This window comes from Salmo salar, chromosome 06 (assembly GCF_965601325.2).
Source record: "Salmo salar chromosome 06, fSalSal1, whole genome shotgun sequence".
NCBI classification, from domain to species: Eukaryota; Metazoa; Chordata; class Actinopteri; order Salmoniformes; family Salmonidae; genus Salmo; species Salmo salar.
The window spans coordinates 85,130,590-85,156,285 of NC_138296.1; the positions used below are offsets into that span (position 1 = coordinate 85,130,590).

The 25,696-nt window shown below is 43.0% G+C and overlaps 3 protein-coding genes across 3 annotated transcripts; 1 reads left to right on the forward strand and 2 right to left on the reverse strand.

The window, feature by feature from the left end:
• Nucleotides 1–4,231, forward strand: LOC106608169 (cell growth regulator with RING finger domain protein 1). The gene is made up of 6 exons (XM_014205951.3): nt 1–203; nt 885–1,024; nt 2,242–2,422; nt 2,740–2,887; nt 3,127–3,234; nt 3,545–4,231. The coding sequence occupies exons 1-6, from the start codon at nt 25–27 to the stop codon at nt 3,878–3,880; spliced, it is 1,092 nt and encodes a 363-aa protein (XP_014061426.3). The 5' UTR covers nt 1–24; the 3' UTR covers nt 3,881–4,231.
• Nucleotides 4,232–4,357: 126 nt separating this feature from the next.
• LOC106608168 (26S proteasome regulatory subunit 10B) lies at nt 4,358–8,497 on the reverse strand. Its single transcript, XM_014205950.3, has 14 exons — nt 8,339–8,497; nt 7,806–7,885; nt 7,653–7,692; nt 7,503–7,555; nt 7,318–7,385; nt 7,064–7,178; nt 6,866–6,953; nt 6,505–6,566; nt 6,282–6,405; nt 5,993–6,054; nt 5,558–5,678; nt 5,142–5,222; nt 4,982–5,053; nt 4,358–4,867 (listed from the first exon to the last, which is right to left on the reverse strand). The coding sequence occupies exons 1-14, from the start codon at nt 8,421–8,423 to the stop codon at nt 4,749–4,751; spliced, it is 1,170 nt and encodes a 389-aa protein (XP_014061425.1). The 5' UTR covers nt 8,424–8,497; the 3' UTR covers nt 4,358–4,748.
• Nucleotides 8,498–23,154: 14,657 nt separating this feature from the next.
• Nucleotides 23,155–25,484, reverse strand: LOC106608165 (prostaglandin E2 receptor EP2 subtype). Its single transcript, XM_014205947.3, has 2 exons — nt 24,487–25,484; nt 23,155–24,001 (listed from the first exon to the last, which is right to left on the reverse strand). The coding sequence occupies exons 1-2, from the start codon at nt 25,273–25,275 to the stop codon at nt 23,675–23,677; spliced, it is 1,116 nt and encodes a 371-aa protein (XP_014061422.1). The 5' UTR covers nt 25,276–25,484; the 3' UTR covers nt 23,155–23,674.
• Nucleotides 25,485–25,696: the final 212 nt, after the last annotated feature.

Here is a 25,696-nt window from a genome sequence, read left to right on the forward strand (position 1 = left end):
ACCGTAGTGACGGAAGTGCCTGCTATGGAGGATACGAATGTATTTTTTATCCACGGGTTTGATCATAAATCGGTTTATTTATCGTTAGCCAGATTAAAAATGGCAGCCGTGTTTTTAGTTATGTTGTATGAATATTCTCCTTTATTTTACATTAGTGTCATATCATTATGTTTCGTTGTTACCGCCGCCATGGTCCTCGGCTGGTAGGTTTATCAAATTGCCTTGACAACAACATTAGGCTATGGTTATTAAATTAAGGGCTTATTTTAGCCTACACATAACGTTGCTAGCTATCTGTCATATCTGTGCCGACATTTAGAAGTCAGTCATGTTTATATTCTGTTCAGTAAAGTCCAATTCCTCCTCTCTTTCGCTGTAATAAAGATGGGAAAAGACGTTGATCGTTTGACAGCACACCATTATTGCTACATTGACACCTCACGTGACAAAAATACAGTGACGCAATGTTCGGCACGCGAGAAAATGAAACGTAGCGTTGGATGAACGTGGGCCTGCGGAAATGGAACATAGTGGCATAGCCTCTGAAGTGAACTGCAATGTTCACTTTTCTGCACTGTTGTCTACTCGTTTTATTATAACATTAAAGTGGTTGGCAGAATTTTGTAAATAATTTATAATGTTATACACAAATTGTCATACTTTTCATAAGGTTGGCTATTGGAGAGCGTTCTTTTTTTTATATATATCATCCCCAGAAATGGGATTATATAAACGTTTATTTAAAAAAATGGTCTGCGTGCAAAATCAATTTGTCAAGTTGTTATGTAGGCGACTTCGACAATCTCGTCTGATTTCTTATACACACAACATAATGGAATATCTCCATTCAAATGTTCTGTGCTGTTCCACCTCGTCCCCCATAGGTTTGGTTTCGATGTCCCAGTGATTCTTCGTAGCTCTGATGAGACTGAGTCAGTCTTGCCTGTCCCAGAGAAGAGGATGGTTCAGGTGACCAACCCCTTTGCCCTGGAGATGGGGACCTCTGGGGTGGCCTCTGTTACTGGTAAGAGAGCATACAAGGACAGTTATAATGCAAAACACCACACATAGGGCCAGATTCCTGAACCCAGATTAACCCTCCAGGTCCAAAAAACTATTTCAATGGACATTCCGGGGAAACGGGCCCATATAGTATAGTGTTATATTAGGTCTATGCCCCATACTATGTTATAGGTGTGCCGCCATCAAGTATATATAAATGTAGATTTTATTGCATATTATAAACTGGGTAGTTTGGGTCCTGGATGCTGATTGGATGAAACAAAAATACTTCTGTACTGTACTATTTATGGTTGTTGCCAGTTTATAATAGCAATAAGGCACCTCGGAGTTTTGTGATATATGGACAATATACCACGGCTAAGGGCTGTTCTTAGGCACAACGCAACGGGGAGTGCTAGTACACAGCCCTTAGCCATGGTATATTGGCCATATATCACAAACCCCTGAGGTGCCTTATTGCTATTATAAACTGGTTACCAGCGTAATTAGAGCAGTAAAAATAAATGTTTTGTTATACCCATGGGATACGGTCTGATAGACCACGGCTTTCAGCCATCAGCATTCAGGGCTCGAACCACCCGGTTTATAATAAAGCAATAAGGTACGGGGGGTGTGGTATATGGCCTAAGAACAGCCCTTAGCCGTGGTATATTGGTCATATACCACAAACCCCAAAGGTGCCTTATTGCTATTATAAACTGGTTACCAACAAAATTAGATCAGTAAAAGTATATGTTTTGTCATACCTGTGATATACAGTCTGTTATATCATGGCTGTCAGCCAATCAGCATTTAGGGCTCAAACCACCCAGTTTATAATTGAGCAATAAGGCCCGAGGGGGTGTGGTATATGGCCAATATACCACGGCTAAGGGATGTTCTTAAGTGCGACGCAATGCCATTATAAATTGGGTGGTTCGAGCCCTGAATGCTGATTGGCTGACAGCCGTGGTATATCAGACCGTATACCAAAGTATTACAAAACATAATTTTTTCTTCTCTAATTACGTTGGTAACCAGTTTATAATAGCACTAAGGCACCTCGGGGGTTTGTGGTATATGACCAATATACCATGGCTAAGGGCTGTATCCAGATACTCGTTGTTGCGTCACACTTAAGAACAGCCCTTAGCTGTGGTATACTGGTCATATACCACACCCCATCGGGCCTTAATCATTCAATCAACAATGAATCATTCATTATTTTCCTCCTTCCAGAGGGTGTGTCCCTGCATCCATGCTGCCTGGAGCCCTGTGTGCTGAGCTGTTACTGGGGTTGTGGTGTCCATGCCCTCCAGGGGGCGCTACAGACCCACCAACACGGCCCCAGCAGGCTCAGCACACCACAACAGTTCCAGGAAGCCCTGCACTTCCAGTACCACCACTGCCAAAGTTTCCAGTATCCTTCTCAGGGGCTATAATCTGATAATCTGTGTCATTGTTGCTTACTTAGTTTAGTATTATTAGTACATGTTTTGTACATGTGATGGTCCGATTTGATATTCAGGTTCTAGAAGATATTATTTTCTCATGTTGTGTTTATCCTTTATGATATATCGCAAGTTTCATTGATGTATTATGATATATCATGACGTTTAATTATTGTGATATTTAGATGTTACACTAAGATTGAGGATGGATGGAGTACATGCAAGGCTGATTAATGTCTTTCAGTTCAGTTTCATCATGTATTTCACCCCTTAACCAAAGCTTCAGTATCAGTGGAGAGGACAGAGAGGAGCACTACAGTGAAATGCCAGCTGAACTGAGGATCACTGATTTTGGTCATTTGCCGCGGGAACGTTATCCCCTGGTGGCTCTCCTCACACTGGCTGAGCCTGAAGCCAGGGACACATACAACATTGTGAGTATGACCGTCATGGTAACACTTGAACATGTGTAAGCTGGAAGTAGAAGCCTAAATGTTGTTGTCCATTAGTTTACTCCAATTAGGAGAGGGGTGGTAGTGTTAGGGGAACATAATGAAGGAAAACAATAAACACCCCGGTATAAGGTGTGCTCAGTAAGTTTAACGGTACCTTCTCTGCGTGGGTGTTGTCCTAGATGTGACACTCATTATCCCTCATGGTTCCTCTCTCTCAGGCCGCCAGTGTCACCGTAGTCCATGTTCCAGATGATAAATACAGCCTGTCGGCACGGATCCTGTTTCAATACCTCCTCACGGCACAAGGGAACATGTATGAGTTAAAGGTATAGCTTTGTTTCTTTATTCATCATTTATTCATCCAGTCCCATTGAAACAGAAATATATGTTTCTACGGAGTGGGCAAGGGCTCAGTGAGATTACAGTAGCCTGTCATCACTTTCTTCTGATATTTGATTGTGTTCCATTATCCATACTAGCTTTCCACTTAGAATGCAGGCCAATACATTGCTTTCTTCTTAGTGGTATGCTATTGTGGATATTGGAATAAATTGTTGGCTGTTAAGAGCAAGTCCGATGCTGGCAGTTGATGTTCTCGTAAATGCAATGGTATCTGTTGTCTGTTTCCTCCTCCAGTCACTCTTTATGTCAGCTGAGAGCATGGGGTTGTCAGGGGCGACTGACCCCACCCCTAGCACAGAGATACCAACAGAACGACAGGAAAGAGAACATGGAAAGGAGGAAAAGGAGAAGACACCAGGAATGGAAGATGAAGAGGAGTGGTCAGAGGGAAAAGCCAAAGACTGTGTTGTGTGTCAGAATGCACCTGTTAACCGTGTTCTGCTACCCTGCAGGCACGCCTGTGTGTGTGACGGCTGTGTCCATCACTTCCAACACTGCCCCATATGCAGAGCTTTCGTATTGGAGTCTTTTGTCCTGTTCCAGAACTCCCCTATGGAGGAGGAAGAATGAGCTGTGATGTAGCAGGTCAATGTCATTAGAGTAGCTGTATGGTGGCCAGGATGTGCATGAGCATTATCACTATAGGTGCTGGTCCAATACAGATATAATAGTACTGTTTCATGGGAATCAGTGTTTATCATAGAATGGATGTGATATGGTTTTACACCAAAGTCATCTATTTGACATTTCAAACTGTTGTAGGGCTGTGAGCATATACATTTTATTTTATCACGTTGATAGTTGTGGTGTAAACTATTCCTTGAACTGTTTGTAAACAATGTAGATATGGAAAACCTTCTATTTGTTTTATGTGTAATGTATAGATGTATTTTATTTATTATCAATATACCATACATTACATTTTTCTTCTCCTGAGCATTGATCATTTGTAGGGACAGAAATTATTAATTACATTTTTTGGAAATTGGCAAAGAAGCCAAACCCGGCATCACAGCTTTCTCGAGGTAAAAAACAGCATAACAGTGATCAGTATGATAAAGTTTTTAATATGGCATACTCCTTTTGTATGCTTTTACAGATACAGCCGCTTCAATGGCAACAGTATTGTCTCGTTAATATAATCCTAAATACTGGGCAGAAATGTAACACTACGAGAGGGTAGAGACAATGTATGCATGTCCCATATCTGTAGCTGTTCTGAGGTCACGTCTTGGCAACTCTGTATAGAAATGGTTCTCTGATAAGAACAGATCCCTAATCCACTTTTCCCCCAAGAAACTTTTCTGCATCATACAACTTGGCAAAAAAAAAAACTGGTGAGAAGAAAACAAAAAACAAAACAAAAAAAATGGTTTTACTGGTGAGAACGCCCCAACAGCAAACCTCCCCCTACCTCCCCACGTTCACATATAGAAATTTATATGGGCTTGTAGTCCAGCTTGGATTCAAGCTTCTTTGAATCGGCCACCTTGCGAACCGCCTTCATGAAATCCTCTTGAGTGACGTACTCGTGATCGGTACGGATTGCAAACATACCTGGTAGACCGAAAGAGACCAGACTTAGGGAGATCAAAACGCGGTTGGATTCAAGAAAAATCACAGTTTTTGTCAAGCTAGAATGATAATGTACGAGTTAGTCATGACAGCTACCTGCTTCAGTGCAGACGTTTCTCAAATCGGCTCCGTTGAAGCCATCCGAAAGCTTCACGATCGCTTCGTAATCTGAGAAGAAAAAAAGCCAACACCTGTTAAAAGGAAACAGTACATGACTTCAACCTAATATGTCCCAGCTGTGTTCAAATCAACACACCTATCTCTCCATGTTTGGTGATGGGGCCAGAGTGGATCTTCAGGATGTCCAAACGGGCCTGTTCATTGGGCAGCTCAACGTCTGTTGGAACAGTAGAAATAACCATGTGTCACTCTTTTCATACCATAGAGATTTACATGTGTTACTACCTGGTTGTAAAAAGAAGGAAGTGGAGGGGATCATTGTGACCCTACGTCCCAAAGGGGATAAGGTACTGTATGGCTCAGTTGATTCAGCATGGCCCGTGCAACGTCAGGATTGTGGGTTCGCGTCCCGGCGGCACCCATGCGGAAAATGTATGAAGCATGACTAAGTCCCTTTGGATAAAAGTCTACTTAATGGCATATATTATAATATGATGAGTAAGTATGAAGCAGACTGGGTGATGATGGACAGAGAGAGGAGGAAGAACCTACGGATCTTGCGGTCCAGTCTGCCGGGACGCAGCAGCGCGGGGTCCAGGGTGTCAGGCCGGTTGGTGGCCATGATCATCTTGACTCTGTGCAGTGTGTCAAAGCCGTCCATTTGGTTCAGCAGCTGGGTGCACACAGAGATAAGACGGTGAAAATCCAATTCAGCGAGGATTATCTGCCATGGATCCTAATAATGTTAAACACCTTACAGTAATACCCTTCGCTTATTGAAATGACAGTCAAGCTTACTGCAAGCTACACGTCATTGAGTTGTCTTATCTTCAACATCTCCACAATATATACTGTAAGGACCAAGCCACAGAACCAGGTCTTTCCCCAAATAAACGTTTTATTGAACCATCACTCATAGAAAGCAACGTCTGTTGAACAATATCAATTCTATGTAACATATCTAAGTGTTATGGTCGCTCATTTTACCTCCATCAGAGTCCTCTGGATCTCTCTGTCAGCTGACGTGCCCTCTGAGAACCTTCGGCCACCTTGGAGAGAAAAACAAGTATTTAACTTACAACACATTCCCAGTTCCCAGACACTGCACACAATGCTGAGCAAAGGGAGAAGGAATAGATATGGCATCAGGGTTCAGAATGCTTAGCCTGGTCCCAGAACTGTTTGTGCTGTATAGCCAACTGGTTGACAATGACCATAGCAGTTGGCTATACAGTGCAAACTGATCTGGGGCCAGGCTACAGCTCTGGATGCTCACCGATGGCGTCTATCTCATCCATAAAGATGATGCAGGGCTGGTGGTCCCTGGCGTAGTTGAACATCTCCCTGATGAGCCTGGCACTCTCTCCAATGTACTTATCCACAATGGAGCTGGACACAACCTGACACAGGGGGACACAGTGTCAGCCAAGTTTCTCAAAGAATGGTGAAGAGAGTCAGAAAGGCCAGTGGAGTTAAACAAAGTGTAGCCTACAGGTCACCTTTAGGAAGTTACAGTCCATCTGACTGGCCACCGCTCTGGCCAGAAGAGTCTTTCCGGTGCCTAATCAAAAGATAAGTGCATAAAGAAAACCTATGAATAAACCCTCAGGACCTCAGTGATGTAACTTATTTGCATTATTCAGTGTGAATCTCAAAAGTCTCCGTGATTCGCCGCACCCTTTATTCCTTGACCTCCTTCTCAAAACACATTGGAGGAGAAGGTCCGAGGGGCGGGACCTTAGATCTTCTCATCCAATGTGTTTTGAGAGGTAGGTGAAGGAATCAAGAACATGAGAAATCAAGGAAACACTTGAGATTCAGCCTCGGTCTAGAGTGAAATCCTGCTAGATAGTGACTTACCTGGAGGTCCGTAGAGCAGGCAGCCCTTTGGAGGGATAATCCCCACCCTCAGGAATAGCTCAGGGTTGGTCAGGGGCAGCTCAATCACCTGGAACACAGGGGGAAGGTCATATATAAAACCTGACTGGCTCAGGAAAAGCACGTACCCCCATTTTCTAAGAATATCATAAGTGTACAGTAGGATGTGCTAGAAGTTACCTCTCTCAGTTCACGGATCTGCTCGGCCAAGCCCCCGATCTCTGAGTAGGAGATGCTGCCTGGGTCTTCATGGGACATGTTGTACACCAAGGGGTCCACCTCTCTGGGCAGATATCTGAGGTGGGGAAGGGACATCACCAGCAACATTTAAGGCTGACATACCTTTTACTTGGAACATTTTCTTTCAGTAGACTGAATTGACAGTTGCTCAATAGCTGTGTGTGTGTATGTATGCGTGCGTGTACAGTGCCTACCTCATAATGGTGAGGGTGGTCATGTCCAGGGCCACTCTTGTGCCTGGTTTGAGCTGGGATTTATCCAGCTGTGTGAAAATGACAGATAGATGAGCTCCATTACAATCATGGAGAGGTGACACTGACACTCACTGAAAGTAAATAAATGCGGATGATACGAGGGTGCGTCATGGCTCAAGACTTACTTGTCTGCGGCAGCCAACAACATAGCGAGGTCCATTGGTTGCCTTGACAATGACTGAAGACAGGAAGAGAATGAACATGACATAATATGTAATGCCGAAGGGTCAGACATATATAATGATTCAGAGGAAGATTGCAATGTTACAACTTACATTTCTCCTCTGTCAGCTGTTTGAGCACTTCACCAACAATCTGCATAAGTATTACAAGAAGTTGCAGTTAAAATCCATTCTTTATGATACGGAGACAATTTTAGTACACTATTGCCGATCAATAAATCATGTTGTGTGAATACACAATTTTACCTGACCAACACTTTGTAAGGCCTTCAGGTCATTTTCAGATTTTTCATATTGTTTTGTCTGTTCCTTGAGCTGTTCCCTCACTGAAAACACAGGATACAAGTATGAAATCAAGCTATGTAACGTTAGCAAGCTAGTTAACTTTAGCTAGAAGATAGGGCTGTGCTCTGTTAGCTAACTAGCTAGCTTTATTCTAACTAGTTAGCTAACGTTAGCTGATCATTTGTTATTGTTTTAATGTTCAAGTTAAATTCTAACTACTATTGTTAGCTAGCGGTCTTGGCAAATAGCTGGTTAAATAGCTTGCTAAGCACAGCGAATACACTTCAATATACGGTTAACTGCAGCTGTTTTGGTAGCTAGCATTTTGCTAACGCGTTAGCCGGTTGTCATGACCATTCATTTCTATAGCCGATTCTACTGCATGACAAAGCGAGTTAGCCGCTAACCGGTAATGTTGGTTATTTTAGTTAGATAACCCCTTTTATGTGTATTATTTTGAAATATTGACAAAGGCAAGCTAATATATCACTTACACTCTTTTAAACGTCCATCAATCTCTTTATGTTCAAGTAATCTTTTTCTGTAATCTTGAAGTCCCTTTTCTCTGGTGTCAGCCATTTTGCCTCTATGAATTATGGGAATTGTAAACTACTTCTTCTTCTGTGGATGTTATATGGCGGTTGGCAACCAACTTTAAGGTGCATTACCGCCTCCAACTGGACTGGAGTTTGAACCAGAGACAGTGGCCTTCTGTGTCCCAGTCTCAGCCTTGTGACTACACTTTCCTCCCTTCTCTCTCGGCCTAAGGACCTCTCTGCCCCCACCTTTTCCTGGATCGTATACAGGTGTCTTCCCTTACTCTCCCTGTTCCACAACTCTTGCCACTTATTTTTAACCACTGTTCTTATTAATCCCTTGGCTTCTGTTTTACTGATGGACAATTCCAACTCAACATTAGGATGTTTAAGAGCCTGCTTGGCAATAATATCCACTTCCTCATTCCCCTCTACTCCCACATGAGCTGGTACCCAGAGGAACATTACAAATACCCCCATCTGTTTCACCCTATACAAGCACTGCAAAACCTCATACAATACATCCTGTCTGCTCTGTGACACAAATGAATGTAAGCTGTACAAATGAATCAGTGCTGCACAGAAGTCAGAGCAGATGACTACCCTGTCTGGCCTCACCTCCTCCACACACACTGCAGCCAATAGTATGGCCAACAACTCCATTGTGTAAACAGATAAATTATCCGTTGCTCTTTTTGTCACTGCCACCTTAAACTCAGGAACACTAATAGCTGCTCCTGTCCTCTCTGTTTTGGGGTACTTTTCGTTATTATTTTTATTTATTTATTTCACCTTTATTTAACCAGCTAGGCTAGTTGAGAACAAGTTCTCATTTGCAACTGCGACCTGGCCAAGATAAAGCAAAACAGATCGACACATACAACAACACAGAGTTACAGATGGAATAAACAAACATACAATCAATAATACAGTAGAAAAGTATAATTACAGCATGTGCAAATGAGGTAGGATAAGGGAGGTAAGGCAATAAATAGGCCATGGTGAAGAAGTAATTACAATATAGCAATTAAACACTGGAATGGTAGAATGTGCGGAAGATGAATGTGCAAGTAGAGATTCTGGGGTGCAAAGGAGCAAGATAAATAAATAAATACAGTATGGGGATGAGGTAGATTGGATGGGCTATTTACAGATGGGCTATGTACAGGTGCAGTGATCTGTGAGCTGCTCTGACAGCTGGTGCTAGTGAGGGAGGTACGAGTCTCCAGCTTTAGTGATTTTTGCAGAACGTTCCAGTCATTGGCAGCAGAGAACTGGAAGGAAAGGTGACCAAAGGAAGAATTGGCTTTGGGGGCGACCAGTGAGATATACCTGCTGGAGCGCATGCTACGAGTGGGTGCTGCTATGGTGACCAGTGAACTGAGATAAGGCGGGGTTTTACCTAGCAGAGACTTGTAGATGACCTGGAGCCAGTGGGTTTGGAGTCGAGTATGAAGCGAGGGCCAGCCAACAAGAGCGTACAGTCGCAGTGGTGGGTAGTATATGGGGCTTTGGTGACAAAACGGATGGCACTGTGATAGACTGCATCCAATTTGTTGAGTAGAGTGTTGGAGGCTATTTTGTAAATGACATCGCCGAAGTCAAGGATCTGTAGGATAGTCAGTTTTACGAGGGTATGTTTGGCAGCATGAGTGAAGGATGCTTTGCTGCGAAATAGGAAGCCAATTCTAGATTTAATTTTGGATTGGAGATGTTTAATGTGAATCTGGACGGAGAGTTTACGTCTAACCAGAGACCTAGGTATTTGTAGTTGTCCACATATTCTAAGTCAGAACCGTCCAGATTAGTGATGCTGGACGGGCGGGCAGGTGCGGGCAGTGATCGGTTGAAGAGCATGCATTTAGTTTTACTTGCATTTAAGAGCAGTTGGAGGCCACAGAAGGAGAGTTGTATGACATTGAAGCTCGTCTGGAGGTTAGTTAACACAGTGTCCAAAGAAGGGCCAGAGGAATACAGAATGGTGTCGTCTGCGTAGAGGTGGATCAAAGAATCACCAGCAGCAAGAGCGACATCATTGATGTATACAGAGAAGAGAGTCGGCCCGAGAATTGAACCCTGTGGCACCCCCATAGAGGCTGCCAGAGGTCCGGACAACAGGCCCTCTGATTTGACACACTGAACTCTATCAGAGAAGTAGTTGGTGAACCAGGTGAGGCAATCATTTGAGAAACCAAGTCTGTTGAGTCTGCCAATAAGAATGTTGTGATTGACAGAGTCGAAAGCCTTCGCCAGGTCGATGAATACGGCTGCACAGTAATATATTTTATCGATGGCGGTTATGATATCGTTTAGTACCTTGAGCATGGCTGAGGTGCACCCATGACCAGCTCTGAAACCAGATTGCATAGCTGAGAAGGTACGGTGGGATTTGAAATGGTCGGTAATTTGTTAACTTGGCTTTCGAAGACTTTAGAAAGGCAGGGTAGAATAGATATAGGTCTGTAGCAATTTGGGTCTAGAGTGTCTCCCCCTTTGAAGAGGGGGATGACTGTGGCAGCTTTCCAATCTATGACAATCTCATACGATATGAAAGAGAGGTTGAACAGGCTAGTAATAGGGGTTGCAACTATTTCGGCAGATAATTTTAGAGAGGGCCCAGATTGTCTAGCCCGGCTGATTTGTAGGGGTTCAGATTTTGTAGCTCTTTCAGAACATCAGCTATCTGGATTTTGGTGAAGGAGAAGTGGGGGAGGCTTGGGCGAGTTGCTGTGGGGGGTGGAGGGCTGTTGATCGGGATAGGGGTAGCCAGGTGAAAGCATGGCCAGCCGTAGAAAAATGCTTATTGAAATTCTCAATTATAGTCGATTTATCCGTGGTGACAGTGTTTCCTAGCCTCAGTGCAGTGGGCAGCTGGGAGGAAGTGCTCTTATTCTCCATGGACTTTACAGTGTCCCAGAACTTTTTTGAGTTTGTGCTACAGGATGCATATTTCTGCTTGAAAAAGCTAGCCTTTGCTTTCCTAACTGCCTGTGTATATTGGTTCCTAACTTCCCTGAAAAGTTGCATATCACGGGGGCTAATCGATGCTAATGCAGAATGCCACAGGATGTTTTTGTGCTGGTCAAGGGCAGTCAGGTCTGGAGAAAACCAAGGGCTATATCTGTTCTTGGTTCTACATTTTTGGAATGGGGCATGCTTATTTAAGATTGTGAGGAAGGCAGTTTTAAACAATAACCAGGCATCCTCTATTGACGGGATGAGGTCAATATCCTTCAAGGATACCCGGGCCTGCTCGCTGAAGTGTTTTAGGGAGCGTTTGACAGTGATGAGGGGTGGTCGTTTGACCGCAGACCCATTACGGATGCAGGCAATGAGGCAGTGGTCACTGAGATCTTGGTTGAAAACAGCAGAGGTGTATTTGGAGGGCAAGTTGGTTAGGATGATATCTATGAGGGTGCCCGTGTTTACGGATTTGGGGTTGTACCTGGTGGGTTCATTGATAATTTGTGTGAGATTGAGGGCATCAAGCTTAGATTGTAGGATGGCCGGGGTGTTAAGCATGTCCCAGTTTAGGTCACCTAGCAGCACTAGCTCTGAAGATAGATGGGGGGCAATCAATTCACATATGGTGTCCAGGGCACAGCTGGGGGCAGAGGGTGGTCTATAGCAAGCGGCAACAGTGAGAGACTTGTTTCTGGAAAGGTGGATTTTTAAAAGTAGAAGCTCGAATTGTTTGGGTACAGATCTGGATAGTAAGACAGAACTCTGCAGGCTATCTCTGCAGTAGATTGCAACACCGCCCCCTTTGGCAGTTCTATCTTGTCGGAAAATGTTTGAGTTAGGGATGGAAATTTCAGGGGTTTTGGTGGCCTTCCTAAGCCAGGATTCAGACACGGCTAGGACATCAGGGTTGGCAGAGTGTGCTAAAGCAGTGAATAAAACAAACTTAGGGAGGAGGCTTCTTATGTTAACATGCATGAAACCAAGGCTTTTACGGTTACAGAAGTCAACAAATGAGAGCATCTGGGGAGTAGGAGTGGAGCTAGGCGCTGCAGGGCCTGGATTAACCTCTAGATCACCAGCGGAACAGAGGAGGAGTAGGATAAGGGCACGGCTAAAGGCTATCAGGACTGGTCGTCTAGTGCGTTCAGATCAGAGAGTAAAAGGAGCAGGATTCTTGGCGCGATAGAATAGATTCAAGGCATAATGTACAGACAGAGGTATGGTAGGATGTGATTACATTGGAGGTAAACCTAGGCATTGAGTAATGACGAGAGAGATTTAGATCCTTAGATCCATCTGTGAGTATATTACAGAAAACATAGTATTGTGTTCTTAAATGTTCACATACAACTGAATCTACTCCTTCCTCAACATCCCTTACCCTCTCAAGCAACCATAGATCTATCAGTGGTTGAGGGAGAAACCAAAGTGGGACAGCAGGAAGAAGCACAAAGGGACTAAACTCCCTCCCAAACAACCCCATCTCTCTCGCCATGCAATTGCCTATCCACCCAAAGCTTGTATTCAGATTTTGTCCATGTTCCCAACACTCAAGGAGCACCTTTTTGTCGGATGTGTAACCTTATGTCCTTGTAGATTTACCCATAATGTCATGGCTAGCTGTTGTCTTCTTAACTTTACCGGCATCTCTCCCAACACTACCCGCATCGCTGCCACCGGGAGGTCCTGAGTACTCCACAACATATTCTTAGGGCTTGGGACTGGATAACGTCTAACTTTATGATCCATATGCTATACTTCCATAATCCACTGATGACTTTAACAGCTCTATATATATCATTTTAAACGCCATTCTATCTACCCCCTCTCCATTCCTGACAAGCAACGCATCACATCCAATATTTCCCTTCCTTTGACAACTACTCTGTTAATATGCTCCGCCCATGTCATTCGAGTGTCAAACCAGACCCCCAGGAACCTAAACCCCTCCCACCCTCTCCAGATTCCTTCCATACAGTTTCAGGTATATTTCCTCCCGAAACTTCCTTCTAGAAAAAACACAGTCTGTGTTTTCTCAACTGCAAACTTGAAGCCCCACCTGAGGGACCACTGCTCTACTTCCCTAATCGCTTCTTGAAATCTTCTGGCTGTATGGGTAATATTTCTCCCTCTCTTCCACAGCACTCCATCATCCGCAAACAATGACCTCCCAATATCAGGTCTCACCTGAGAGAATACATTGTCAATCATAATGGAGAACAACAAAGGACTAATGACACTTCCCTGGGGGATACCATTATCCACCTCATAGCTTTCTAACATAGAGCTCCCCACCCTCACTTGTATTGATCGACCAAAAATAAAATCCTTTATCCAGTTAAAAACCCTTCCTCCAACCCCCATGTTATCCAGGTTGATAAGTAGGCCTTCGTTCCACGTCATATCATAAGCCTTCTCTACATCAAAGAAAACAGCTACCACCATCTCCTTATTTGCCTATATCTTCCGTATGACTGACTTAAGGCACAGTACACGATCCATTGTTCCCCTGCCTTGTGGCCGTGTGGCTCAGTTGGTAGTGCTGTGTGGCTCAGTTGGTAGAGCATGGTGTTTGCAACACCAGGGTTGTGGTTTTGATTCCCATGGGGGACCAGTACCAAAAAAAAAAGTATGAAATGTATGCATTCACTACTGTAAGTTGCTCTGGATAAGAGTGTCTGCTAAATGACTAAAATGTAAAAAATGTAAATGTTTCCTGAACCCACTCTGATCTGGTGACATTAGTCCTCTACTCTCCAGAAAGTAAGTCAGCCTTTCCGTTATCATCCTTTCGATAAGTTTACATACGTGAGATGTCAACGCTATCGGCCTATAGCTTGAAGGACTTGTAGGGTCTTTCCCAGGTTTCTGTATTGGCACAACTACTGCCTGCTTCCAACTTCCAGGCAGTTTCACTTTCTGCCTCACCTTATTATAAAGGCCCAATACATTCCCCATTGCAGTGTCACTGAGATGAGCAATCATAATGTAACACATCTCATCCTTCCCAGGAGATGTTACCCCAGCTTTAGCTAATGCACTCTTCATCTCAGCCAACGTAAAAGGGCCATTCAATGTATCCCCCACCATCTCTTTCTGATCCAGGAACCCCACATGTTCTTCTCTGACCCTGTCTCTCCCCCCCACGCTGCCCCTCTTCTGTCAGATTATTTGAGCTGTGCACCTTCACAAATACCTGGGCTAACATCTCTGCCTTCTCCATATCTCTCACTGCAACAATCCCCCCACTTTTCAGCACAGGGAGATCCCAATCTCTTCTGACCCCACTCATCCTTCTACTGCTTGTGCTTGTTTACACTGAATCAGGTGCTGGTAATTATGGGACCTTTTCAACATTCTGAAAGCGCTGTTCCTACTCTTCACTGCTTCTCTACACCCTTCACTCTACCAGGGGACTGTGTTACTCTTTCTTCCCCCTGTACCCATAGGAATCACCTGCCTTGAGGCCCCTACTATTGCTCCTCTTATTCCCTCATTGACTGTTTCTATATCTGAATGAAGATCTACCTGGGACAACTCCTGTTCACTCAACTCCTGAAACTGACACCACTCCACTTTCCCAAATATCCATCTCCTACTGATTCTTCCTCCCTCATGATAGGATGATAGTGATCACTACCCACTGTACAGTCGTGGCCAAAAGTTTTGAGAATGACATAAATATTAATTTCCACAAAGTTTGCTGCTTCAGTGTCTTTAGATATTTTTGTCAGATGTTACTATGGAATACTGAAGTATAATTACAAGCATTTCATAAGTGTCAAAAGCTTTTATTGACAATTACATGAAGTTAATGCAAAGAGTCAATATTTGCAGTGTTGACCGTTCTTTTTCAAGACCTCTGAAATCCGCCCTGGCATGCTGTCAATTAACTTCTGGGCCACATCCTGACTGATGGCAGCCCATTCTTGCATAATTAATGCTTGGAGTTTGTCAGAATATGTGGGTTTTTGTTTGTCCACCTGCCTCTTGAGGATTGACCACAAGTTCTCAATGGGATTAAGGTCTGGGGAGTTTCCTGGCCATGGACCCAAAATATCTATGTTTTGTTCCCCGAGCTACTTAGTTATCACTTTTGGCTTATGGCAAGGTGCTCCATCATGCTGGAAAAGGCATTGTTCATCACCAAACTGTTCCTGGATGGTTGGGAGAAGTTGCTCTCGGAGGATGTGTTGGTACCATTATTTATTCATGGCGGTGTTCTTAGGCAAAATTGTGAGTGAGCCCACTCCCTTGGCTGAGAAGCAACCCCACACATGAATGGTCTCAGGATGCTTTACCGTTGGCATGACACAGGACTGATGGTAGCGCTCACCTTGTCTTCTCCGGACAAGCTTTTTTTTCCAGATGCCCCAAACAATCAGAAAGGGGATTCATCAGAGAAAATGACTTTACCCCAGTCCTCAGCAGTCCAATCCCTGTACCTTTTGCAGAATATCAGTCTGTCCCTGATGTTTTTCCTAGAGAGAAGTGGCTTCTTTGCTGCCCTTCTTGACACCAGACCTTCCTCCAAAAGTCTGCCTCACTGTGCGTGCAGATGCACTCACACCTGCCTGCTGCCATTCCTGAGCAAGCTCTGTACTGGTGGTGCCCCGATCCCGCAGCTGAATCAACTTTAGGAGACAGTCCTGGCGCTTGCTGGATTTTCTTGGGCGCCCTGAAGTCTTCTTCACAACAATTGAACTGCTCTCCTTGAAGTTCTTGATTATCTGATAAATGGTTGATTTAGGTGCAATCTTACTGGCAGCAATATCTTGCCTGTGAAGCCCTTTTTGTGCAAAACAATAATGACGGCACGTGTTGTCACGCCCTGACCATAGAGAGCCCTTGTTTCTTTATGGTGTAGTAGGTCAGGGCATGACTAGGGGGTTGTCTAGTTTAATATTTCTATGTTGTGTTGTAGTTTATATTTTCTATGTTGGTGTTTTTGTATGATTCCCAATTAGAGGCAGCTGGTAATCGTTGTCTCTAATTGGGGATCATATTTAAGTAGCTATTTTTCCCACCTGTGTTTGTGGGATATTGTTTTGTGTTTGTGCCTGTGCACCACGTAGTCAAGTTTAGTTGTTCGTTTATTTGATTTATTTGTTTTTGCTTGAAGTTTCACTTTGGAATAAAGATGTGGAACTCTACACATGCTGCACCTTGGTCCCGTTCTTACGACAACCGTGACACGTGTTTCCTTGCAGGTAACCGTGGTTGACAGAGGAAGAACAATGATTCCAATCACAACCCTCCTTTTGAAGCTTCCAGTCTGTTATTTGAACTCAAGCAGCATGACAGAGTGATCTCCAGCCTTGTCCTCGTCAACACTCACACCTGTGTTGACGAGATGATGTCAGCTGGTCCTTTTGTGGCAGGGCTGAAATGCAGTGGAAATGTTTTTTGGGGATTCAGTTCATTTGCATGGCGAAGAGGGACTCTGCAATTAATTGCAATTCATCTGATCACTCTTCATAACATTCTGGAGTATATGCAAATTGCCATCATACAAACTGAGGCAGCAGACTTTGTGAAAATTAATATTTGTGTCATTCTCAAAACTTTTGGCCACAACTGTAGATTCCTTCAAAACCTCCCAGTTACATCTGCCTGCCATTGAATTTGAGATCCAGAGTAGATTCATTTCCAGTTATTGGGTCAATCCTGGTTCCCCGGCTGTCATTACGACTCATAAGCCCTTTCTCAGGAATTGTAAACTTCAGAGAGGATGTGTTTAGTTTCTGTGCCATCGTGCCATTTGTCAACTTTGCCACATGGTGCTGTGTCTCCTCATTCTTCTCATTATGATGAGGACCAAAGGATGCTCTAAAGCAGTGTTTACCAACGAGGGGTACTTGGCCTATCCACAGGGGGTACATGAGAAAACTCATGAGACGATAGGCTTACTGATTAAGTGCACATGACGGTGTACTTCAGGGGGACTCCGGGCAGAGCAAAATTCAGTTGGTGGTACAGTAACCCAAAAGGTTGCGAACCACTGCTCCAAAGGATGCCACTCGAACACAAAATAAGTTTCATTAGGAAATACAATATTTTGCCCTTCTTTCAAATCACAAAAACACATTATTCTAACTCAGTATGAATCTGGTAATGTTTGGCTTGTGTGACTTTCCCATGAAGAGTCACAGATGAATAATACAAATATTTTACAACACTCTTCTAGTCTGGATATCATCTTACCATATTTGACAGAGCACATCATTTTGTTATGAGCAAGCTAAGGTTTTTTATAGCATGATGAATCCTTGAACTTCCTGAGAAGAGAATGGGAGGGGGTGCAGGCTGATTGTGAGTTGGTGGTTAAGACTATCAGTTTGGTTGAAGCACTTCTCATGTGTTCTTTGTGAGCATAGTAGGCAGCAGAGGCGGCTAAAGTGAGGAAGCAAAGCTATAGAACAGCTGTGTGTATCTTAAACACCCCTACCACCAACGCCTGTGCCCACAAACACAGGAAAAGTTTAAACAAAGACAAAAGACGGTCATAAAATATATCTGTTGTCAAAACATTCAGCCTTTTAATATTTTTTTCACCATCCCTTTGCTTCACTTCCATATCATCTCTTTTTTAGTGTCCATGTGTGTAATAGGGTAGGGAGCCAAAAGCATGCCTGTTTGAATCATTCTAATGTGTAAACACTTAACTTAATGGACTATTTCAGAAGGACGCCTTACGCAAGACCACTCAGGCCTTGCTATCATCATGCACTATGTCTTCTTCCTGTCACTAACTAGCCTGAGAATAGAAGACACCCAGTGATGTCATCCTAACAAGACAGGACACGGCTGGAAGTCCATCTGCATTTCCTGTATTCACAGAAAGGACTGGATGTTTGTTGAAGGGTATAAGAAAAGTCACAGTGTGACATCAGTGGGACAGCAGAGTTGTGTAGGATGTTCTTGGGGTGGCAGGTAGCCCAGTGGTTAAGCGTTGGGCCAGTAACTGGAAGGTTGCTGGATTGGATCCCTGAGCTGACAAGGTAAAATCTGTTGTTCTGCCCCTGAACAAAGCACTGTTCCCTGGTAGGCCATCATTGTAAATAAGAATTTGTTCTTAACTGACTTGCCTATAAAAAATGTTTTATTCAACTTAGTGGAGGGTACCTACCTACCAGGAAGGTTCTAGAGTATGGTATGAGATTGAGTTGTAGAAGCTGCGTTAGAGAGACCGTAGGGGAGATTGCAGGGACAAAACACAATGTTTGATTGATGGAACATTTTCTATGATATCAAATGTAATTTAAAAAAAATTGTCATTGTAATAGGACTATACAGTTGAATAAAAAGGAGAGCAGTCGTAAGTCAGTCAAAAATCAATCCAGTGTATTACAAGTTGCAAAAGGGAGACCATCCAGCACAGAAGGATAGAACATGTCAAACCGGCCTTCTCTGAGCAGTTGTGAACTGATTAGATTATCGAACAGTGTCCACAGAATGTCATCAATACAGTGCAACAGTGAGTAATCAGTGTGTCCTCAGTGCTTGTACCTGGACCTTCCGTAATCTCTCTCATCCATAACATTCAGCATCAAGTCTAGTGAAACTCTGAACATTGTGTTGATCACTCTAAACTAAATATGAGCTTACATGTCCTTATTACGGGTCATGAGAAAAGAAGAAACACGCATACTGCTCTTGATAGTATCACTGCTCTTTAAAAAGCTTTACGTATCGACCTCAAGGCCTTTGTCAGAGCTTTATCTTATTATTTTGTATCTAATTCAACTATTAAGGGCTTGTAAGTAAGCATTTCACTGTAAGGTCTAAACTTGTTGTATTCGGCACATGTGACAAATAAAGTTTGATTTGATTTGTTACTATACACCTGCAAAAAAGTTAGCTCAGATGTGCGAGTGCCTTTTGATTTTTTTCCTATCACGGTCATCAGTTCCATTTTAATCTCAAAACAACAGAAATGATTTAGTGATAGTGATTCTACAGTATGTGGTGTTGTTGTCCAGTGTTCCAGGGGAGTACTGTCTTGCACAGTATGGTATTGCAACCATGAGGGCTACTTCTGGTCTCAGCTGGGACCACTGCATTTACCTCAAGGTTACACAAGGAGCTGATTTGCCCCCCAAGACATTTCACAAGATAAACACATTGGAAGTATAGACAAAGAGTAATTAGAAACAGTGTTTTTTTTCTATGCTTGTTTTTCCCTTTTCAATGTAGGAATACAGTACAGAGATGTATACGATACAGAGTGCTCAGTGTGATCTGATATAGGTGATACTTTCTGCTGTAGATTAGAACTCTAGGATGTGGTAAAGGCCTACTGATAAATGGGACCTTTTACTATGATGAGATCCTGTTGTTTTGGCCGAGCAAACAACCTCTGGGCTGTCACGCTGCATTAGTACTCTGCAGGGGAGGTTTCAATGGAAAACGCAGCAAGCAGCAGTTTATGGGAATTTCTTTGTTTTAAAAGCTACAGATTATACTGAGTAATCAGTGGCGTCATGCCCATAGGGGGCACAGGGGCACATGCCCCCTCAGATTTGTCCTGTTAAGAAACATTTTGAAAAAATAAACAAAATTTGCTGTAATACTACTAGCCACTTAGCAATTTTATGAAGTTGGCTTTAGCTAGCGCAGATAGGTTCCCAATCTCCTAACCTCATATCTAGCTACCAATAAGCCCTTTCAGGCAATCAATCAAGTTAGATCAGCTTGCTAGTCTAACTATTTTAACTCGCATGTCTGTTGAAAAGTTTGGTATACTTTAGAAAAGCAAGCAATAACTAAATATACTGAATAAGACACATTCCTTTCAATCTTTTACACAGATTTTAGTAGAGATGCAGAGAAGCATATTTAGTTTCTTAAAAAAAACACCTGTCAACAGGATACAGATAGCTAAAGAGATATGCTTAGATATGCAGAAAAATTTGCATATTTTTTTTACATAGGATTAAGCATAATGATTATGGTTTTAGATTGCAGAAAAAAGCTGTTTCAGGTGTTTGAAAAAGGCAAAATTCTCAAACTTAACCCCCTCCACTCCCACCCCCATCATCTGACATCCTCACTTACTTCGTGCCCCCTCAGAGTTTGGGGATGCATGACGCCCCTGTAGGTAATGGTACCCCATAGTCATCTGGTCTCCAAATGTAGAGAATGAGCGGCATCCATCTGGCAGCACCCCTTAATTACATTTTAGTCAGCAGCATACCACCCTGTATTCCACTGCTGACTTGCCTCTGAAGCTAAACAGGGTTGGTCCTGGTTGGTCCCTGGATGGGAGACCAGATGCTGCTGGATGTGGTGTTGGAGGCACTCTTTCCTCGGGTCAAAATAACTATCCTAGTGCACCAGGCCAGTGATTGGGGACATTGCCCTGTGTATGGTGCTGTCATTTGGATGAGATGTTAAACGGGTGACCTTACTCTCTGTGGTCACAAAAAATCCCTTGACACTTATTGTAAGAGTAGGAGTGTTAACCCCGGTGTCCTGGCTACATTCCCAATCACACCATCATGGCCACCTCATCATCCCCATTAGCTTCCAATTGGCTCATTCATCCCCCTCCTCTCCCTGTAACTATTCCCCAGGTTGTTGCTGTAAATGAGAATATGTTCTCAGTCAACTTACCTGGTAAAATAAGGGTTAAATTAAACAAATAATGCAATTTGAATGAGGACAGACAGTGAAGCAAGCACCACAGCAGCTTCAACTCATCAACCCCTCTGCAAATCAAACATGTGTTGTTAATTCTCTAGATATTTGGTCTCTGGATGCTGTTAACATTCTCAACTCGGAAGCATTAAAAAAACTTTCCTGTGGGAAATATCCCGTGGGGTCATGGACATGGCACTTGATCAACTTAAAAAAAACATTCCTACAGTATATTAGGCCTAGGTCAAATCTTTAGGCTAAATCTCAGGGACCGTATTTATAGTCTCCCAGTCACAGAGCTGTATTATCCATATTATCTTCATTTTACTACTTTTACTCTTTGTGAATAAGGGCCCTTAACTGTGATCCGACGTACAATATCATGTAGAGTGTTGTATTTTGTATGTACAGTAATGTTCTGGGCTGTTGTTGTTTGTTCGTACTATTGGTTGTCTGTTCCTTGTTATCTTCATAAGATGTGCGACATTCTGTGAGCTGTCCAATCTAACTGATATGAACATTAAATGAAATCTCAGATACCTTCGAAAATAAAAATCTGAGTTCCTGTTTGTGTTTCGAAATCCTATGTCCTTGTTGTCACTTTGAAATGAAGTTTTTGTGTACATGCGGCCTGTGTTTGTTAGTGTAAGTGTGATCTGTGTCCAATTCTATGTTACTCTATGTTGTATCAGTCCAACCAGAAACCATCTGGTTGTGAGATGACCGTGCATCCTTCCCTGTAAGTGTACTGTTAGTATATAGTACAATATACTGTTGCACTTGGAGACATTATTAACTTTTTTCTTCATTCTGTAGTTCAATAAAGGACCATTTGGAGAGATTCAGTACAATATTTATGGAGCATTGGAGATAGGCCACAGTATATTAGCTCAATCTCCCCCTCACTTCAGTTGTCGACTGAAATTCACACTAACAAATTTAAACGGTAAACCCACACACAGTGGCACACAAATAAAAACTGTTTAAAAATGTCCACTTTTACAAAGATCAGCTTTACCATTTACTGACCTAGCAAAGATGTGCCAAAGTGTCAGCTCAGTGCAATAGTCAAACAATCCAAGGTAAGTGTTTCCTTCCTAGATTCGTAAAGGACTGAAAGTCCAGCAGCAAACACACTTCTTATGCGAGTGGAGATCTTATCTGAAAGGACATGTGACATACCATCAATGATGGGAACGGAGCATAAAGTAAATACAGACGCAGTTTTTTATGGGAAACACATTGAGTGCATCTGCTCAAACTAATCTGAATACAGTGAGTGAGTTCCAAATGGCACCCAATTTACTACATATTCCCCTATGGCCCCTGGTCAAAAGTAGTGCACTATAAAGGGATTAGGATGCATTTTAGGATGCACACACCGTCTCCCTCTGACTTCCTGCCTTAAGGGCAATGACACTTTCGTTTAATAAACAACATAGCTATTTCAGTCTTAAACAGTCACTCAACCAGATCACTGCAAATGGAAGCCCTGCTGGCCTTGTACTTAATTAACGATCAACATTGATGCAGGGCTTCAGGCTGACTGAAAATGAATAGAACCACGGAAGGGTAGGCACCACTTTTGAAGAAAATAACATGAATTGTTTTCTAAAAAAAGCCATGTCAGGAAATGGAAAGAGAAATACAGGAACACTTGAATGGACGTATAGTCGCAGCAGTAGTTAGGATGATATACTGTACACAGCACACAGATGAGGACACACAAGTCAAAACCGGTCTGTTCTGTGTGCATTATGAATAAGACAAGCCAACACCTTTGTTTGGAATGGAAAGTTACTGGTATGAGTAAGTACATCAAGCTGAAACCCATCTTATTGTCACAAATTACAACTAAATCAAGGATTGCGTATCTGTTGAGGAGTGGCTTAATGCAAAGGGACAGATGAAAACATTCCAATAAATGTTAAGAATGGCACAGTGGTCACCAAATGTCTAAACATGTTGTAACGTGCTGAACAGGTAGCTATGTTTACCTTCTCAGGATTGGGACTGTATAGCTTTCAGCCTTAACAGTTGGTCTGCCGGCTTTTTTTCGAGTCCCATGTAGGTGACCTGACCGTCTTGTCCATGTAATCTTATTCATTATGATCTAAAATACTTCTTTGCTGTGAGACATCATATGAATACGGGCTCCGACGACAGCTGGGTTTGGGTTCTGATACTGAAATATTTAATGTAAACATTCAATATAATACAAGGACATTATATTTGGTTTTCCAATCATAAAATGGCTTAAGATTAGATCATGTTTATTGACCTTTATTAATATAGTAAATACTTGACCCATTCGTCCAGGAGGAGTTCGGTCAAATTAACATTTCAGTCCTATACATTTCTGATCATAAAGTTTGTATATAAATATAATGAAGCAATGAAATAAGTAGACACATCAAAATGCTAAGTCCTGTTCCAAATCCCAATCCATATTGTGTGGGCATAACATGTCAGCACCGCAGCCTTCCACATCTCTGATATCTTCCTCAATCTATTCCAACCTCCTGTCATGAGGTCAATAAGTGAAAATGCTGCACCTCACTAAATGTTTATTTGCAAGTACACACTGTGTAAGGGGGTCCCTTCAACCAGTGGATGTCTAGTCTGTTAAATCACTTCCTGTGTCCACTTAGGCTCCTGCTGATATCAAATGGTCCCGTTACTGTAATCCTTCTAGTCTGGGTCATTGGTTCCATATGCATGAAATGATGTCTTGTCCACTCTCTGCACTTCCTCGTTCTGGAGCTCCATGGGTGGGTTTGGCGGTGAGAGTTTGGTCCCAACGTGGAAAGCCTTTTCCCGTGGGAATGTGGGGGCCTCAGGGGGCCTCTGGGGCTTACACAGTGTCAGCTTCCTCCAGAGGAAGCGCAGCACCGAGGGGCTGAGGATGATGAAGAGCCAGGGGTCGATGATGGAGTTGAAGGACAGCAGGCGGAGAGCAGCGAGATCAGTGCCATAGCTCTCATTTGACCTGCCCATGAAGTTGATGAACACACGGAGCTATGGGGGACACACACACACAGACACACACACACACACAAAGAGAAATGCATCACAGTCAGTTATTCAGAATTTCAATATTAACAAAATATGGTTATCAAGTAAGACAGTATCCTTATTATCTATTAAAGGCCAGGAAGTATTGGTTGCAGCTAGTAGGCTTCAGCTATAACAGGTGCAAGAACACTGCAATAAGTACATGGTAATATAATAAATAAATAATCACAATATGTCAATGGTCTTGCTCCATGTAAGCCTAAGTCTTTCATTATTGATATATTAAATGTTTAAATTGGGTTGATGTTGTTTATGATGATGTAACAGAAGAGGACATGGTTATGTTAAAGAGAACCATTTTGAACTGTAACATATGTGAAGAGATACTTGGGTTGAGAGAAGGGAGGGCACACACACACTGCACATTAGACAGTATCTCAATATTTTCAATATTTTTGGACCTGCAACATCGAAACGAATGCTCTTACCACTAAAGGAAACGAACAGATGACAAAGGTAACCGTTATGAACAGCAAAAGCAGAAGATGCTCCACTTCTTCCGTCATAGAGAGGGATCTTTGGTAGAACCGTATCCGTCGCGTTAAAACACGCGCTTTGCATCTCCTATACATCATAATTAAGTGGTAGACGACAGATAAGTTACAGACCACTGTGGTAGAAATCATGATGAGAGTCAATGACGCATACACACCGACGTGTACTTTTGGTTTGGTTTCTAATGGGACCATGTCAAAGAAGCACCAAGTCCCCGGGCAATATTGAACGTATTTTCCAAAGCCCACGAAAGGTGCTAGGCAGAAAAGGATGCAGATCAGGTAGATGAGTGTAATGGTGATGTATCCGCAGCGTTTTCTCAAGTGCCGTTCGTAAAAATACGGGTGTCCAAAGGAGAGGTAGCGCTCCAAAGCCATGGCGCACAGAATGGCCAAAGTGGCGAGGCTGAAAAACGTCATGCTGAACCCAAAATAGTCGCATACCGCTCCATTTCCACCCATACCCATCAAGGTCCTGTTTTGTGTATAGGAGGCTAGTACGAGAGGACTGACAGAGAAGGTACCCAGTAGGTCCGTAATCACCAGCGCGGTCACCAGCACCTGGAAAAGGGATGGACTTTGCCTCCGGCGCCGCATCTCCAAGAGGACCAAGGCGATTAAATTGCCCAGAACTCCCGCCGAAAACATTGCCGCGGACATATAGAGATTCCCAGACGAGACATTGTCTCTGTCACCGCACGTTAATTTAGATTTGTAATCCATAAAAAAAGTATTAACCTACTCCACTAAGCGGTAAACGCATGACCTGATCAATGTAACTTTTATGCAGATCAGTGCACACAAAGGAGCAACGTCCGCGTCCAACTGACATAAATGCGGCTCATCTCGTGTCAACAAAAACGCAGATTTATTTTCAGTCCCACCCACCACCCACACACGCAACCATGTGGTTCACTGTGCTGACAGTGTAGTGTGAGCACACACTGTGTGCGTTCCTCTGCCCAGGCGTGGCTGACGTATTTCAGATCTTACAACGCATGGATAGGTAGGCCTATTTTAAGTATAAACTAATGTCGCGTTCAAAACAACTGGGAGCTCAGAACTCAGAATTCGCAAATCTACGACTTCCGACGTCAATGCGTTCAAAATAACTGGGAACTCGGAAAGAAAACAGCTCCAGCTG

Bases quoted from the DNA above. Each gene is read 5' to 3' on its own strand.
- LOC106608169 (XM_014205951.3), top strand. From the start codon at position 25: ATGGAGGATACGAATGTATTTTTTATCCACGGGTTTGATCATAAATCG. The intron at 2,423-2,739 runs GTATCCTTCTCA...CCAAAGCTTCAG, and splicing joins CACCACTGCCAAAGTTTCCA to TATCAGTGGAGAGGACAGAG. The intron at 3,235-3,544 runs GTATAGCTTTGT...TTCCTCCTCCAG, and splicing joins GGAACATGTATGAGTTAAAG to TCACTCTTTATGTCAGCTGA.
- LOC106608168 (XM_014205950.3), bottom strand. From the start codon at position 8,423: ATGGCTGACACCAGAGAAAAGGGACTTCAAGATTACAGAAAAAGATTA. The intron at 7,556-7,652 runs GTAAGTTGTAAC...TCCTGTCTTCAG, and splicing joins ACAGCTGACAGAGGAGAAAT to TCATTGTCAAGGCAACCAAT. The intron at 7,386-7,502 runs GTAAGTCTTGAG...ATTTTCACACAG, and splicing joins TTGTTGGCTGCCGCAGACAA to CTGGATAAATCCCAGCTCAA.
- LOC106608165 (XM_014205947.3), bottom strand. From the start codon at position 25,275: ATGGATTACAAATCTAAATTAACGTGCGGTGACAGAGACAATGTCTCG. The intron at 24,002-24,486 runs GTAAGAGCATTC...TGTCCCCCATAG, and splicing joins TCTGTTCGTTTCCTTTAGTG to CTCCGTGTGTTCATCAACTT.